Source organism: Dermacentor albipictus, chromosome 4 (assembly GCF_038994185.2).
Source record: "Dermacentor albipictus isolate Rhodes 1998 colony chromosome 4, USDA_Dalb.pri_finalv2, whole genome shotgun sequence".
Classification (NCBI taxonomy): domain Eukaryota; kingdom Metazoa; phylum Arthropoda; class Arachnida; order Ixodida; family Ixodidae; genus Dermacentor; species Dermacentor albipictus.
The window spans coordinates 124,474,503-124,490,414 of NC_091824.1; the positions used below are offsets into that span (position 1 = coordinate 124,474,503).

A 15,912-nucleotide genomic window follows, 5' to 3' on the forward strand; every position below is an offset into this window, starting at 1 on the left:
ACTTCCTTCGAATCCATTTTGGACCGCTGGTGTAGCGGCGCAAGGCCACGTGATCAGGCGGCACTGTTCGTATTTCGCGCGCGATACGAGTAAAGCGCGCAAAAAAATATAGACTGAAATTAACACACTGAAAACATCTGAATGGGATATTCTGTGGCGCACAAAGAAATTTTCTCATCAGAAGTAAAGTCTAAGTAAAAAATTAAAGGCTTTTCTGGTGATTTTTTTCTCTAGTTACCTAAGTAATCAGTACAAAAATTATCCGGGCTCAGGCAAGAATTTGTGATGAAACAGCGTTGGTCCCGTAACCGTATATTGTAGCAGTTTTGCTAACAGCGTGGCATACGTTAGCTGGGACGCGCTGTATAAGGAACGCTCGTCATATACGCTGCCCCGAGTAAAGTATTTGCCCAGAAGAAGGAACATCTGCTGCGATGGGAGAGCTGGAAAAAATAATTTTTAAGCAGTATATATGCCTGTTTCCTATCGATGTAAAAAAAGAGTACGTAGACCTATTCACGTACACGAAGGAAAGGTCGTTCCACATATCGTTTTATTTTTCACCGCCTTTCAGTTCAGTAATGCAGCAACAGGAAGCTTTGGTGGACGAAAATAACGGCGGCAAGTAAAGTTGAAGTTTTCGTCACTACACAGCTAACAGCTACACAGCTAACTTTAGCCAAGCTATTCAACAGCAACAACAGCAGCAACACACAAAACAAAAAAAATCATTAAAAAAACGCGCTGCAAGATACACTTATAGTACCTACGGTGTGCTGTCGGCAGACCTCTGTCGACCGAATAAAATATGTCTTAACATCGTGTTTTGCACCTTTCTTTTTTAGTCTTTCTTTTGTTTAGCTGAACAGCTTGGCTAAAGTTAGCTCGGACACCCTATGTACTTAGTCACTTTAGGAACATGGCTCTACATATCACATGCCTCGCCTAGGAAGCAGTAGTTCGCGCGCGTTCTTAAAACAATAACGAACACAACAGGGTATAACCGAAAAAACTCGATTTACTACTCAAAGAGCGAATTTTCTCGGTGCAGCACGTTGTGTATACTCGGCGCCAGGCTATTATAAGAGCGCTCTACAAGATAAGGCAGGCGCAAGCGCAAGGCCCCAGCTGTGAACGTTGCCCGACCTACTGCAACATCACGGCCTTGACATACGAGCAGACGCTAAAACGAACGAACAAATAAACAAACAACCAAACAAGAAGGAAGCACTCGTGACGAGGTGCGTACAAGCAGCGTTTTCTGAAAGCAATGATGCCGCTGTTTGAACGAAAATTGGTGGACACGCAAGTCGCAAATCAACGCGCGATAACCACGGGTCCTCGAACGTTGTGCAGGAAAGCACTGAGAGTTAGATAGAGTGTGAGAGAGTGAGAGAGGAGCATGAAAGATTATACAGGCGCAGATGCTGCAGGAACAGTCTGGCAACACTGACTCAGCGTTCAGGGAAATGGGGATTGGGAAAATGGGGAAAAAAGAACGTGCACCTTTTTATCGAACAAGTGCTCCCTGCACGGAGGGAAACCTCTACGGTCCAAGCATTTACCGGCAGCCGGTACTTTTTATACCTGTCAGTGTTATCTTAGGAAATGAATTAGAGTTCCCCGAAGCGTCAGCAACGGGCGAGAAAGGCCGAGGTGCTATCGCCGCCACACCGTTTTACTCCACCGCGAAGGGAAGCCGTCGCACATTTTGCTGTCTTCAACGATTTTTTTTTTGTTTTTGTTTCGCAGCATTCTTTGTTGTTTTAGAGGCGGCACGAAACTTTCGCACGGTACGTGATTTTCGGCCCGACCTCTTAGCAGTTTTCGTTTAACGCCTGAGCGTACGTGCTATAGCCTGCTGGGAGGAGAAGCGAACAGCATGACTCTGGGAGTTAAAAAGAGCGTTAAAAGTACAGGGAAGCCGCGAGTCTTCTATGCGTTTTTCTTTTTCTCTTCCTCGTTAATTGATAAGGAGAACATTGAGCAGCTAAGTAGTTGGTGCATTTCTGAGGAGGATGCATTGCAGATACGGCTTAGAAAGTGGATACGCAATAGTGGAAGAAAGCCCCAGAAACGTGATTGTTCGCATTTTAGGGCCATCACAGTTATGTAAGTGGAGGCCTTTTACGCCTGGCACGGAAAATGAACACAAGTGGTCATGCGCGGAACGCAAATTCAAAGCTTCCGCAAATTCTAAATGCTAAAGAAAGAGAGAGCAGTTCTTTACATTCTCATTCTATATATATTGGAAAGGTTAGATATATGGCCACGATTGAAATGCTTGTATTAAGCAGACATATGCCTAATTTCTCTAGCATATGGATGTTAAGGAAACGTGATTGTTCTGCAAATGATAAGGATAATTCACAAATGATGATATAGTTGACAAGATATGGAGAAATGTCTGCCCGATTTTTATTACATTTCACATTCCTCCGAGCATGACGTTGATGTGAGCAAGCAGGGCTTCTACTCCGGACTATGTGAAATGCCGCCATATTCTCAGGTTATGTGATGTTCGCGTTTTTTAAGCCGATAAGAGAGGGCATCGCCTCGTTGGGAGACAATCAGAGCTGTCAAGGTGGCGAAATTGACAGCTGTGAGTGCCTCAAAAGTTGATAGCTTCTAGAACAGGGCCTGTGGGCCCATATTCTGCGTCGGTCGATCACTCTTCGGAATATAACTTTCAGTGGATTCTGATTGGCTATCAGGGCACTTGAGCGAGGGGTAGAACCACATTTGCTCCAACGAGGCGTCGCGTTGCACGACGCGCGTGATCAAATACGAAAGCATCCCCGCATATGATCTGTTCAGAACGGCCTCTTACTCGGTATACCCGAGTCACTGCAGTTCTTGAAGGGACACTCTCGTTATATAAATCCGCACATCCGTCGAAGCTTTCTCCACTTTCAATTTTAACAGAGTAGGTACATGTAAAAACACGTAATTAAGCTTGAGCCGACGTTACAGCACCAACGAAGCATTTTTGAAATCTGCCTAAATTTATTCTAACAAGACCGGCACAGCCTTGAGCTCTACCGTTGGACTGCTTTGAGTGCGTGTGTGGTTTCGCGTGCGCGCTAGCTTGTTTTCCTTCGTTCTGTTTATTCTTTTTTTCATTTTAAGCTAATGTCACACACATGTGGAGTACTAACCAAGCCTGAAGCCAGGCTAACTAGTCCGGTTATCGTTAAGTATGGTCTATTTCCGCTAAAGTGGCACCATGCACCGGGAAATCAGAAAAGCACTATAATTGACTGTCAGCTTATGGCTCCTAGGCTTCCGTCATTTCTGTTTTCAAAAACAAAGCTCAGGTTTAGACAGTTTAGGCTCACATGCATGAATAATGCAAAAAAGAGCTTTGAGTGTTCCTCGCATTTTTTTTTTTCGTGTGTCGATTTGCTTTTAAAGAGGTAAAGGAAAGCAGCCCGAGTGCTTTATTATTCTGCAGGCGTTCTTTAAATTTTATTTTGCCTCTTTCTTTCCTATTTTTTTTCTGCTGCCTTTTATACATCGAGTTCATCAGAAACTGGCGCGAGGGTAACGATGCAGACAAATTTCTCGCACCACTTCGAACATTGTTTTTCTCCCTCCATTGTCTAAGTGGGAAACGAAGTGGCGTCATCTGGCGTCACTGTGCATTTCTCGAATTGCAGCAAAGCTAACTGCACTCCACTGGAACCTTCGTGCTAATGTTACAGACAAATGATGACATAGATTAAGCTAAAGGAGTGCAAAAAAAAGACAGAGGGAAAGGACATGGACAAGACAAGGATCAGCACAGACGCTCTCTAACAACAGATGCGTTTCAGAAAGAAAAGAAAAAAAAGAACACGGTTTATTGTCTGCACATGCGCCGTGAGCAAACGCCGCCATGTGTCAGCCCATCTATTTTCACCCTTTCTCAATGACAGATACGCGACTAACGCCATAGTCACTCCTTTGCCTGATGAAAAAAAAATAGAAAGAAGCCACCAGAAGGTTACGCGTCGCAGTGCTCCTTAATTCTGTTTCTTTTTATGCCCCTCCTACCTACTATGTAAAGTGACGTTAATTAATAATTATAATTTAGTCATTATTATTTAATAAATAATAATTTAGTAGTAAAGTGACGCACTAGCAGCTCGCGCTACCGCTTTTTTTTGTAGAATAAGTGAAGCTATCGTGATTACGCTTCTAAAAGTTTACTTCCTTATGTTTAGCACCTAGATCTGATGTAGTGCTAAGGAAATTGCGATCGAAGGCATCACCCTACATAAAATAAAGTAGAACTGAAGGCAGGATATCTTCTCGGAGACCGGGTAATTGTGCTTATCTAATGTACAATGTACATAGCTCCGCAGCCTTCGACTTAGGAGTCAATGCTCGTTGCACTCGGAGGAACAACATAGAGAGGGCGCCACACTCCTACGAATAGCAAGCAGATAGTGCAGTACCAACGATGCTAACACGTAGCATCACTGAGTTTGTTTGTTGGAAAACTATAAATTTCGGCAGAGACCCTATTGTGTCATTTCCTTTTTTTTCCTGTAATGTGCTTTTTGCCCTTCGCGGTTGATTCGCGTGATGATGATGATGAAAAAGTTTATTTATCCCTCTTTAAAGGGCATGGGGCAACGGAATAGAGGGCGGGCGAAGGAACTACTTGAAGTAGGCCTCCTCTATCCTCTCAGCCCACTCCAGGATGGCCTTCTGAAGGTCGGGCCTCGAGATGCGTAAGGCAGCCTCCCACTGCTCGTCACTAGACATTGATTGCTTGAGGAAATGGGGAAGGAGGTGCTTAGGGCACCCCCACATGATGTGGCTTAAATCTGCTTTGGGAGAGACGCAGAATTTACAGGAGGGAGAAAGGTAAATGGAGGGATGAATGCGGTGGCGAAGTTAAGGGGAGGGAAAGGTGCGAGTTTGCAGCGATCGCCACAGAACTTCACACCTACGCGGGGATTTTCCCATGAGTGGCGGAAAGGTTAAACGGTCTAATCGGTGGTGTGTGCAGATGTCGTGGTAGGTAATAAGTCGATCCCGCGCTGTAAACGGCGCCTCCTCCGTGGCGAGGTCCGATGTGAAGCCCTTGCCATCGCATGGGTCTGTCACTCGACGGCACGATGATAAAAAATGAATAGTATCGGAGGGATAGAAATGTCGCAAAGTGCGGCCTCCGGTTTCGGTTTCTTTCACATTCAAATTCAATGTGATGACACTTTTTTATTTTGACTCATCGACTACTATAACCAGTTGTAAATGGAAAGTAAGACGCAGTGAGAGTCTTGTTTCTTATTTTCGCAGAGACAGCACCAGTCAACTCGTATACCTGTTCGCGAAATTCGTTTTTCGCTAACGAAAACTTTGTTGTTCTGTAAACGTGATATCTTATACGTATTCAAATGCGAATCTATGAATTTAGCTTGGCATAATACTTTTTACGGTAATCCTTTAATTCATTTAATGAGGTTTAAGGCTACAACGTGAACACAACGAAAAACACCTATGATAGTATCTCTTTATATGCGACTGCAACTAAGTAAACCGAGTGCGACCTTGGTTAACCTCCTGCGTTTCCTTCTCTTTGTCGGTATCTGAGTATTTACCCTATATTTTCCCTTACATACATCGTTACTGCGCTAGTTCTGTGTCCCTGAATTTCGTCTTAGTGCCTGTAACTTTAATTGAAGCTCTTCGTGTCATTCATTAACAGACTGCATGTCAGCAACGCTGTGCTGTTATGAACATAGTAGCTAAACCGGACAAGATGTCGCACGCGCCACCTCAAATGACCGGTACCTCATATATATTTATGTGATGATGATGATGATGATGATGATGATGATTCTGATGCTGATGATGCTGATTAGTAGTAGTAGTAGTAGTGATAGCAGTATAATATTATTACAGAAAAAGAAACGTCCGTGCTTGGCGACAGTGCCCAATGAGCCACACTATATTGAAAGGAGCAGCTCGTGCCGAATCCCCCCCCCGCACAGGCCTCTGCTCATTTCACCTGGAACCGAAAGGCACTGTTGCTTGTCAGGCGAAGACCTCCGCCACTTGGCCTCTGTGCTAGCGCCGCGAAATGAAGCAGGGTATCTTCCATATTAGCGTCACCCTGGATGACGTCCCATTTCCTACGCAGGCTGCCAGCGCTGCCGTTACTGGTTTCGTTGGTCTTTCGGTTTGCGATCCACTTTCTGCTCTGTTGGATAGACGACGGAAAGATAAGGTGCTCGCTGTATTGAAGGAAGTGTACGCTTAGCTTGGTACTTCAAGGTACTTGCATATGTGTGTATGTATGCGCTCACTCGTGCTCGCCTCTTTGTATGCGTGCGTTAATGTCTGAGATGTGCTCGTACATTCGTGTGGCTATCGGCTGTACTTGTGCATATTGCGATCATTTGCCGCGTCTGCTCGTACCTATCTGATATTGGAAGCAATCTCCTTGCTGTCATGTCACCTGCAGATGCGCGTTTCCTACGGGAAGTCCGAAAGTACTCGGGACAGCTCATCCTTGATAAAATCGCGTGCCATGGGCTTCCTACACCATCGCTACAGGAGGGTCGCTGGCCGCGTAATAGGTCGCCGTGTTCTCGGTCGCAAGCATTACGCAGTCCGTAGAGAAATGTCATTAATCATAGAGAAGTGACACGTGGTCATATCGAGAACCGATACGCTGCAACGCTCATCTAGACGACTACTCCGCCACAAGGGCTCAGGCTACAGACACTACTGAAAGCAGCAAAACATAAGAAGTCTATACGTGGATCGCGATGGAAGGTGTTATACAAACATGGATAAATTTAACGAAGGCTCGGCTGAGGGATTACGAGAAACTTCCGTAAACACTTCTTTAGTAGAAAGTTTCCATAAATATATATACTACTATGCTTGTGGTACTATGGCCTGCGACTCATGGAATTCGATAAATTTGTGATGACTGCCACAGCATCGGTTGCCACCTGACTGGGGTCATACGAGGTGTCCGGCTGCTGCGTTCACCCAAATGCACCAGTAGCACGCGGCGTAATTTGTTCTGGCACGTCATATTCTTGAAAATGGTGACACTGCACTAGAGGAGTATTGATATAATTGCTGATTAAAAGGGAAACGCGCCCATAGAGCGAATTCACGAGAGGGACCAGAATGTCGCACTGTGAATGCGGTGTATGGTGACTTATTGTCGACCACCGCCAATGTGCAGTGGACGGAAATGGAAATGCGAGCCTTTGCTTAAGACATGTTTCCCGAAGTCGCCGGCCCCTTCGCGATACACTGACTGCATTATGTCCACCAACCCACTCGGCCCTACTTCCTATCCTCACCGCACCACCTGTACTGCCCTACCATCTTGGGCGGCGTCTTCCTTCTTTTTTTGGCACGCACCCACCATTTCCTCCAAGCATTAGATAACTTGCGAAACTCCATTTCTTGATTTCAATCGCCACTAAAAATGTCAGCTGGCTCAGTTTACTTTCTAATCAATACCGCCATCTTCCCGTGTTTAAGGCTTATACTTCAAAGCACTAGGGTCAACGTGGGCTTTGCTACAAATTTCAGTATGGTCTCTAGAATGTGTTACGCTTCAACATACTGATTTGCAATACTGATTTCACAGGAAATACACTGACTGTATAGGTAACGCCGAGCCTTGCTTCAATGGCTGTATTCTGAGCCCGTAAAACTAAGGTGGCTTTACTCTTTTAATGAATAATAATCTAACCGAGACATGGTAAATGGTGTATAGCTACGCGTTTCTGTGTGTTGAATGTTTGTGTGTTCGCATTGATTGTTATCTCATCTTTTATCAAACGTCGCATTAACACCCGACAGGGCAGCTCGGTCTTCAGCTCCAGGCTGACCCCCGGCTTCTCTTGAGAGCCGGTGCCCCTTTTCCGTTTCTCTCATATGTGTTTGCATTCTTGTCTCGAACCGCGAGTTCGGGAAATCGCGCGCTCTGAACCTCGGCGCCGTCGTCGCTGCAGGGCCCTGACCATGGAGGCGTGCGGCGGCGCCGCCAACGGCTCGTGCGTCGCCGGCGGCAGCGACAACCAGAGCGACGTCGACGGCGGAGGGGGGCCCGGGGCGCCGTTCAGCCCGTGGCTGACTGTTCTCATCGGGTTGCTGATCGGCCTCTGCATCGTGCTCACCGTGGCCGGCAACCTGCTGGTGCTGGCCGCCTTCGTCGTCGAGCGCACCATCCGGCAACCGAGCAACTACTTCATTGCCTCGCTGGCGCTCTCCGACCTGCTCATCGGTCTCGTCTCGATGCCCTTCTACGCCGTGTACGTGCTGGTGGGCCGCTGGGAGCTGGGCGCCGTGCCGTGCGACCTGTGGCTCGCCACGGACCACACCGTGTGCCTGGTGTCCATCTACACGGTGCTGCTGATCACCATCGACCGCTACTGCTCGGTCAAGATAGCGGCGCGCTACCGCAGCTGGCGCACGCGCGGCCGCGTCGCCTCCATGCTGGCGGCCACCTGGGTGCTGCCGTTCGTCGTCTTCTTCGTCAGCATCATGGGCTGGGAGCACTTCACCGGGGTGCGCGATCTCGAGCCGGGCGAGTGCGCGGTCCAGTTCCTCAAGGACCCCGTGTTCAACACGTCGCTCATCTTCGGCTACTTCTACGCCACGCTGGTCGTGCTCTTCGTGCTCTACGGCGGCATCTACCGCACGGCGCGCGACATGCAGCGGCGCTCGGCGGCCAAGCAGCGCCGCATGCAGCTGCTGGTGGCCATCGGCCGGAGGCCCCCTCCCCAGACCACCGCCGACCGGTCGAGCAGCCCGGAGTCGGACGACGACGAGGCCACGTCGCAGCACCAGAGGGAGGCGCCGCAGCGCCGAGACAGCAGCCGGTCCCGGGGCGGAGGCCGGCGTCGCGTCGCGGGCGGCGGCGAAGGTCAGGACGACAAGAACTCCGGCCCCAAGGCAGCGGTCGCGACGGCGGTCAAGCTCATGGTCGTCGAGACCTCGGCCGGAAGCGGAAGCGGCTCCACCACGACGACGACGACCACGACGACGACGACGACGGCGCGGTCCTTGCTGCCGGGCGCGCTGTCCCGCGAGTCGTCGACCCGTAGCCGGCTCGTGTCGTCCTTCAGCAAGCGCAAGAAGGAGCACAAGTCCGAGAACAACCGGGCGCGCAAGGCGTTGCGCACCATATCGTTCATCCTGGGCGCGTTCGTTCTCTGCTGGACACCGTACCACATCTGCGCGCTCGTCGAAGGGTTCTGCGCCGACTCGGCTGGCTGCGTCAACCACCACCTCTTCTACTTCACCTACTTCCTCTGCTATGCAAACAGCCCCATCAACCCGTTCTGCTACGCGCTGGCCAACCAACAATTCAAGAAGACCTTCTACAGGCTGCTGCGCGGCGACCTGCACAAGACCTAGAGAGTATAATTGATGGGGAGGGGGATGTAGTCAGAGAGCCAGAGCCCAGTCAGTTCGCGTATACATGTGTCATTCCGGTGTGTCTTTGTCGTCGTCGTCGTCGTCGTCGATAACGTGCCTGATTGCAAAAGCAGGCCGACCGCCTTGTTTCCACGCCACTCACTCAGTCCGGTCCAGCGCTGTGTGTTCTTTTTTTTTGATTGTTTTCTCTTCAGACGCCACATTTGCCTCGGTCCTCAAGTTGTGTGCTAGACTCGCCATCGAAGGAAACAAAAGCAAGCGCCGTCAAGTGTGTCAACTGCGTGTGAGCGCCCGTCTGCCCGACAAGGCGCAAAAATAAACACAAGCTTGCCGATCTTTTTATATACTGTGTTGACGCGTTGCGGTGAACCGACTGCGCGGCGACGTTACTTAGTGACATATCCCGAGACCGCCTCCACACAACAAAAGAACTTAGGATTACTGTTTTCATAGTTGCCGTTAGTTTAACGTCGAATAAGAATGAACGAAAACCCGGCTAGCATATAGTTCGTCGGTCTTGGTGTTAGTGGTAGATTAAAACGATGTGATATGCTGAAGTGTAGCGTACGGGCACTTTTGTGAGATGCGGCGAAATCCGAAGGAAACAAATACAGGTTGAGTTTGAATTATTCGTCAGAATGGGTGCAATTTCTTGAACGGGGAGGCATTGGTATGCGCCTCCTGTCATCGGCGACCAAGCCAATTCTACTTACCGACTGGCAGTAGTTGTAAACGTCTGGCGACATCAGGTGCTGCTTGTGAAAACTACTTTTGTAGAACCAAACCAGCTATAAGTTTGAACACTGACCAGATGACAGAGGCATGACCCCCCCACTGCTGACAAGATTGCTCTCCGAAGTAGTGTTTTAAATAACTGGTGTCGTCACTTTACAGGCTGCTCCAGCTAGTGATTGTTTGGAGTGCCCTGTGGATCGTGGGGCTCAACGAAATTACTGATCTCGTGATAAACGGAACCTGCAGCATCGACCGTTTCGGGACGAGATAAGATGCCGTAAAGTGTGGCCTAACCATCAATGTTATCATTGTTTCTTCTAGGGAAGCGCGACTACATTGATCAGTAGCATAAAACTACCAATCAAGATGTATTCCAGTCACATTTACAGTTAGCAGCTTATTTTTCTTAAGAAACGAAGCTCCAATAAAACTCTGGAAACGTGGCCCGCTATACGAACACTACAAACTTTAAACCGCATAGGATATTTGTTTCTAGTGGAAGAGGGCGAGAAAGGCAGGAGTACACAATGGCCGGAACTGCCGAAAACATTAATATGCACAGAGGGCTAACGCTAATGAAGTCTGATCTGATGTAACATATTGGGCAATTTCTTGCTGACGTTATTATGGCTTCATGAATATAGCGAGGCTTCTTACAACTGTGTTGTAAATTTCAACTTTATTCAATTTCACCTCAAACTTCTAAAATTTGGGTGCTATGTACTGTAGCGCTCGAAGGAGCTGACTGAATTCTATTCTACGCCAGACAATTCTGCCTTTCGGACTCCAAAAATAGAAGTCGAATGACGATGGCTGTGCCGGCAATATAAGAGTTACAATTTATGCCAGAGCATTTGACACTATAGGAAAGCTTTATTAACTGATATGTACATTTCGTACACTAGACAGAAAAACTCATCCAGCAGTGCTTTGCAGCGGTATTACTAGGCGGAGCACACAAGTCTTTAGTTTGTTTGTGTCAGTAAGCGAAATCTCTGCCGCTGACCAATATTATAAAGAAGTTACCCGAATTCTGAGAAATTATTTTTGTCTGGTTTGTTAGTTTGGTGGCTGATGTTACTAAGGGGTTGCTAATGCTTTTGTTAGCTTTTGTTGTAGCCTTCCATATTGTATGAAATCAGTGAATGATTTCGGTTGTACGTGCGACATGCAGTAAGAGAGAGAGAGAAAAAAAAAGGTTTGGTGGTGGCGATAGCCGTCAAAAAGTAGATTTTTTTTTAGCTTGGGAATTCGTCATCGTAGCGCCAAGTTGGCGAACACAAAGTACATAACGCTGGGCAGCACCGAATAACTCGTGCTGTCCCATCTTGTGCACTTTGTGCTCATCTAGGTTTGCTTTACGATTCCCTCCCCAAGCACGAACCAACTGCTTGGCCACACGTTCTATTGTGTTTCTTTGGCGTGCGTTTGTGCGTGTGCAGGCCAAAAGTGTGACGCGAAGTCTGCTGGCCGAAACGATAGCGGAGTGCTTCGCTCAGACGCACGTTTCCAGCATGTGTGGATGAAGCTTAACTCCTTCACGGCTATTGTTGTCCGTAAAACATGCCTCCGAGTATCGAATACCGCAGGAACAGAGTAGAAGTTGAGTGCAGGGCGTTCTGAACTCCTTTGCCACAAAGGGAACGTACCTCGCAAGACCGAATTGCGCAGGCGCAAGGGGTCGTTGACAGCCGTAAACTAAAGCTGCTGCAGTATTTTATCGTTAGAGCAGCGCGTGACCCTCTGTGCCGTTGCTCTGGTTGAATGCATGCCTGCGTTGCACAGCTGTGGTGGGAAAGCGAGATGAGTTTCTGCAGCGTGACGAATGGTTAGTGCTAGAACCGTCCAAGTGGACGGCCGTTTGGGCCCTTCTGAACAATCCATAAATTTTGAGTGGCAATGATCGATCCAAACATTTCAACTCCTGATTGCGGCCTCTTTGTTCTTAGTCTTCAGCTGTCGAGCTAACTACATGCTAAAAAAAAAAAAGAAACAGATGACCAAGAGTGCGTATACTGTGATCACGTGATATCTTTTTCTGAGGACGTGAGATTGATGCCTCGAGTTCCCTTTATGCGAATGCAACTTTTATTTGCAATCGAAGTGTTTGCAAGTGCAAAAGGGAGCGTCTATTTGTCGAAAAATTGAGGAAGTCTCCCTTGTCTTACGTAAACTTAAGTACACTCCGAAAGTCTGCAGGCACAATGCTGCCTTTAAGAATAAAAATTATACAGCCCAACTCGTGCAATCGCTTGCCTAATTTTATGCATAAATTAAATTAACAATCTGCCAACCTACGGAGCACTTGGACATGAATGAGTGACATGTAAACTGCTCTAATATTTTGGTCCGAAGCCTGTGAAACTTTGTTTCATGTGATTAAGCAAAGTACTGTTACCATTTGCGGACATTAAAATTATGTTAAATACATCTTAAAGATTAAGTAGAGACATCTTTGTTAGTTATCCATCCGCTTACTTAAATACAGGTGAAACTCTCACCAGGATGTGGAACTGTCACGATTTGTTTGAATTTAATGCAGGGCGTTAAGGAAAAACGTGATTTTCGCACTTTGTAAGGAGGATATCTTTCGTACAAGTAGAACAAAGAATACAGCTTGCATTTGCAAAAGGCAATTACGCTAGAAGTATTTGTAACAGTAAATTCCAGCCAATCCTAATGCCAGACATACATTAGCGAAGACGGCCAGTCAGTGGCAAGGAGCATTAACGAACGAAAAGCATTGCGGAGTTCGGGCCCTCAAGTTCTCAAAGTGAAACATCTTTAATTAACAGTGGCTATTCTTAATATGCGTGGTCGGTGTAATTGCAACCGGCGGTCGACATCAGACTTTTACATGGGCACAATTCCAGTCGTTGCGCTATATAACGCCTGAAATTGATGTACTTGAAGAACTTACTTATGTATTCTTTCTTGTATATAGGGCATTAATATTTAAGTGCACACGTCTTGCATGATATGCAAATCTTCCATAGTGTGCATATTATGGCACTGCTTGACGGCGTATTGTGATATATATGTTCCGAAAATTAAATGTTCAATGCTTGAGCTATCAAAAATCACTTGGCTTTGCCAAATGCTAAGTATCTAAATATTATCTTGTTACGTCACCTTAGAACTTTATCAAATATGCAACGCAGTATTGATCATTGCGGGTCTCGCAATATTTGCACAACTGTTCAAGAGGTATTAAGGCCAACTGCATAAATCCCTCGAACGAAAGCTATGTATAATGCTAGCAACGGCAGTAATGGAAGTCTCCAAGCGCTTACCCATTAGAGTTAGAAAACAGACCACGTCTTCGCATTAAAAGCATCGTCGTGATGCAAGACAAGAGGACAATACGGTACTTAAAGGATATAAAGGATTCAATGATGCTGCGTACTTCCTGATCCCACGCATCTGCAGTCAACGTTCTTATTTAAACGGGAGGCAACGTTCTTAGTTCGACTTAGCCAAAGGCGCTCAGTACTGAGCACAGAGATACGAGACGCTGGCAATAATCGCAAGTCTTTGTCCCTTACGCAATATTAAACAAAGCAAAAGGCAACATATTAGGGTAATTTCGGAGGCTGATGCCGTATATTCTATCCTCCTCTTGCTCAGCTTGCCGAGTGCGTTCTAGTTCAGGAGCGTGCTTGAGCAATCTACTCAAGGTTACTAATACGAGTAAGCTTTTTTTTGGAAGCTTGTGCTGTGTTAGGGAGGCATTCGCTTGGAACATTTCCCTGACTTTAATGCAGTGACGCCGTCCTTAGAGGTTCACATCTCAAGCCCAGAACGTTGAGTTTTTGTTGGCGTGACATTACAAACCTACGGCGTTTCTGAAATTTTCTGCTTTTGAAAATTTCTGTTTTTATTTCAGCAGCGCAGGTACATGTTGAGCTGCGTATTCACTGATCACTTTGTGGGTCCGTAGAGAAATCTCGGAGATAAAAGCTTTGTCTTATCTATGCGGGCTAAGTTGCCTGTGACTATCAGGATGACTATACGCTGCTTACGGGAGTTCCTGTGGTATGCCATTAGTTAAAACACTCTGGGTAATGAAAAAAAAAACTCTCGTTCTAAACAATCTGGACTGTCGGGTGTACCACCACGGAAACCGCACGACACAGCCGAGCGAAGTATACGCGTATAGTGAAATCGCGAAGTAAACCGCATAATTTCGACAATATGTGCAAGTTAAATTGCGTTCACTGCCAATTTCGCTTCGACTACTCCGTTCTTTGTCAGAGTAACAAAGCTGCACAGCATTGCGCTGTGCTCGTGCTTGGTGGTACGACGAGGGCTGGTGGCTTTCCATCTGCACCGCAACACTTCCAGCGACCGTCTTAACCTACATCGTAACGGTGACCGCGACTGCAAATGTCACCCTCTTTTCATCCATAACAAACGTTATCTTTCTTTTACTTTCTTACTTGTAATGCAGCAGCATTGATCAATCAGTGCGATATGGAGAAATGCGGCGTTGTGTGGGCTCACAAATGGGACTCGCAATGTTATACGTGAATGCCTTGCACAATTGAAAACTGGCAGTCGTTTAAAGAGTAACCGAATTCTGTGAAAAAGTGAGTCATTTGTAGAGCGGACATGGTATTAATCTGTAGAAATGCCATGCGTGCAAAGTTAGCTATTTTCTTGGGAAACGGAGCTTTTGGTCGGACCACTTTATAGATTACCAATTTCTAGAGGTTGGAGTAGTGGTGGGCGATAGCGCACGTAGAGCGATAAAAGAAAGTCACCGTTATTCAACATAGCTACAGCCTGAGCGCCATCGAAACAAATTGCGAGAAGGGGCGTCTTTAATTTACGAGAGAGTTGCGAGACATCGCGTTCTTCGCATCAAGATATACAGGATTTACACCGTGGAGAAAGATAGCTAATGCACTTAATCTACTTCGTGAATACGGCCACTGGAATTTTCGGCACGTCAGCTGAGATGTAGGCTTACGTATGTGCACCAGTGCACAGCGTCCAGCGTGAGATAACTTGGAAATAATTGTCAGGTTACTGGGCGCATTGCTTTGCCAATTTATTCAATTAAGACGTGCCTACAAATTCTTCACTACTGCATGCATCTTGTCTGTATACCAAGGTAGGAGACAAGAGGAAGTCATGCTCGCGTTGGTGGACACATGTTAGATAGAATGAGTCGTCAAGTACTTGGACGCTTCGAAACAGGGCCCGAGAAAGCAACCTCAAACAGGCTGCGATATAAGTGGGTGAGCTTGAATATGCACGGCTATATAGCAGAAGCATAATGCCTCGCGGTGATAAGAGCCACTAAAAAGAAAGCAGATCAACAGCCGGAGGTTTTCAATATCGCGTAGTCAATTGGAAGTCAACTAACTAATTCGACAGGACGTTGTTCCTATACTCAGTCAACAAACTGTTACACCTATGCCTAAAGAACCCGAGTTTTGAAAGCAGAACTGCTACAAGACTTACTGGTGCTAGGAAAATAGCACGAAGCTTTCTCGCTCCTCCATTCGGACTTTAGCTCACAAGTGGAGAAGCGTGTGAACATCACACTTGTTTAAAATGCACCAGCTGAATACGGCTACATGCCGAACAGCTCTCAAAAATGAATATTATGGTTTGTCTAAATGAAACAAAACGGTTACATACTAACGTAACGTAATAACGTTGCACCTCTATTGGTTTCGATGTTGTCATTTCTGATAGTTGTTGCAGCTAATTGTTTTCGTTACATCGTTCTCCTTGTGTGAGCACGGTGTCTTTCGTAGTTCT

The 15,912-nt window shown here is 46.7% G+C and overlaps 1 protein-coding gene across 1 annotated transcript in view; it reads left to right on the forward strand.

Annotated features, from left to right (window-relative positions):
• The window catches only part of mAChR-B (muscarinic acetylcholine receptor), a 118,490-nt gene extending 108,446 nt beyond the window's left edge, over positions 1 to 10,044 (forward strand). Inside the window, exon 2 of the mRNA XM_065428844.1 lies at positions 7,977 to 10,044. Within this exon, the coding sequence (XP_065284916.1) occupies positions 7,987 to 9,384 (1,398 nt within the window). The 5' untranslated portion in view covers positions 7,977 to 7,986 and the 3' untranslated portion in view covers positions 9,385 to 10,044. The remainder of the gene's footprint in view (positions 1 to 7,976) is intronic.
• The last annotated feature ends 5,868 nt before the right edge of the window (positions 10,045 to 15,912 follow it).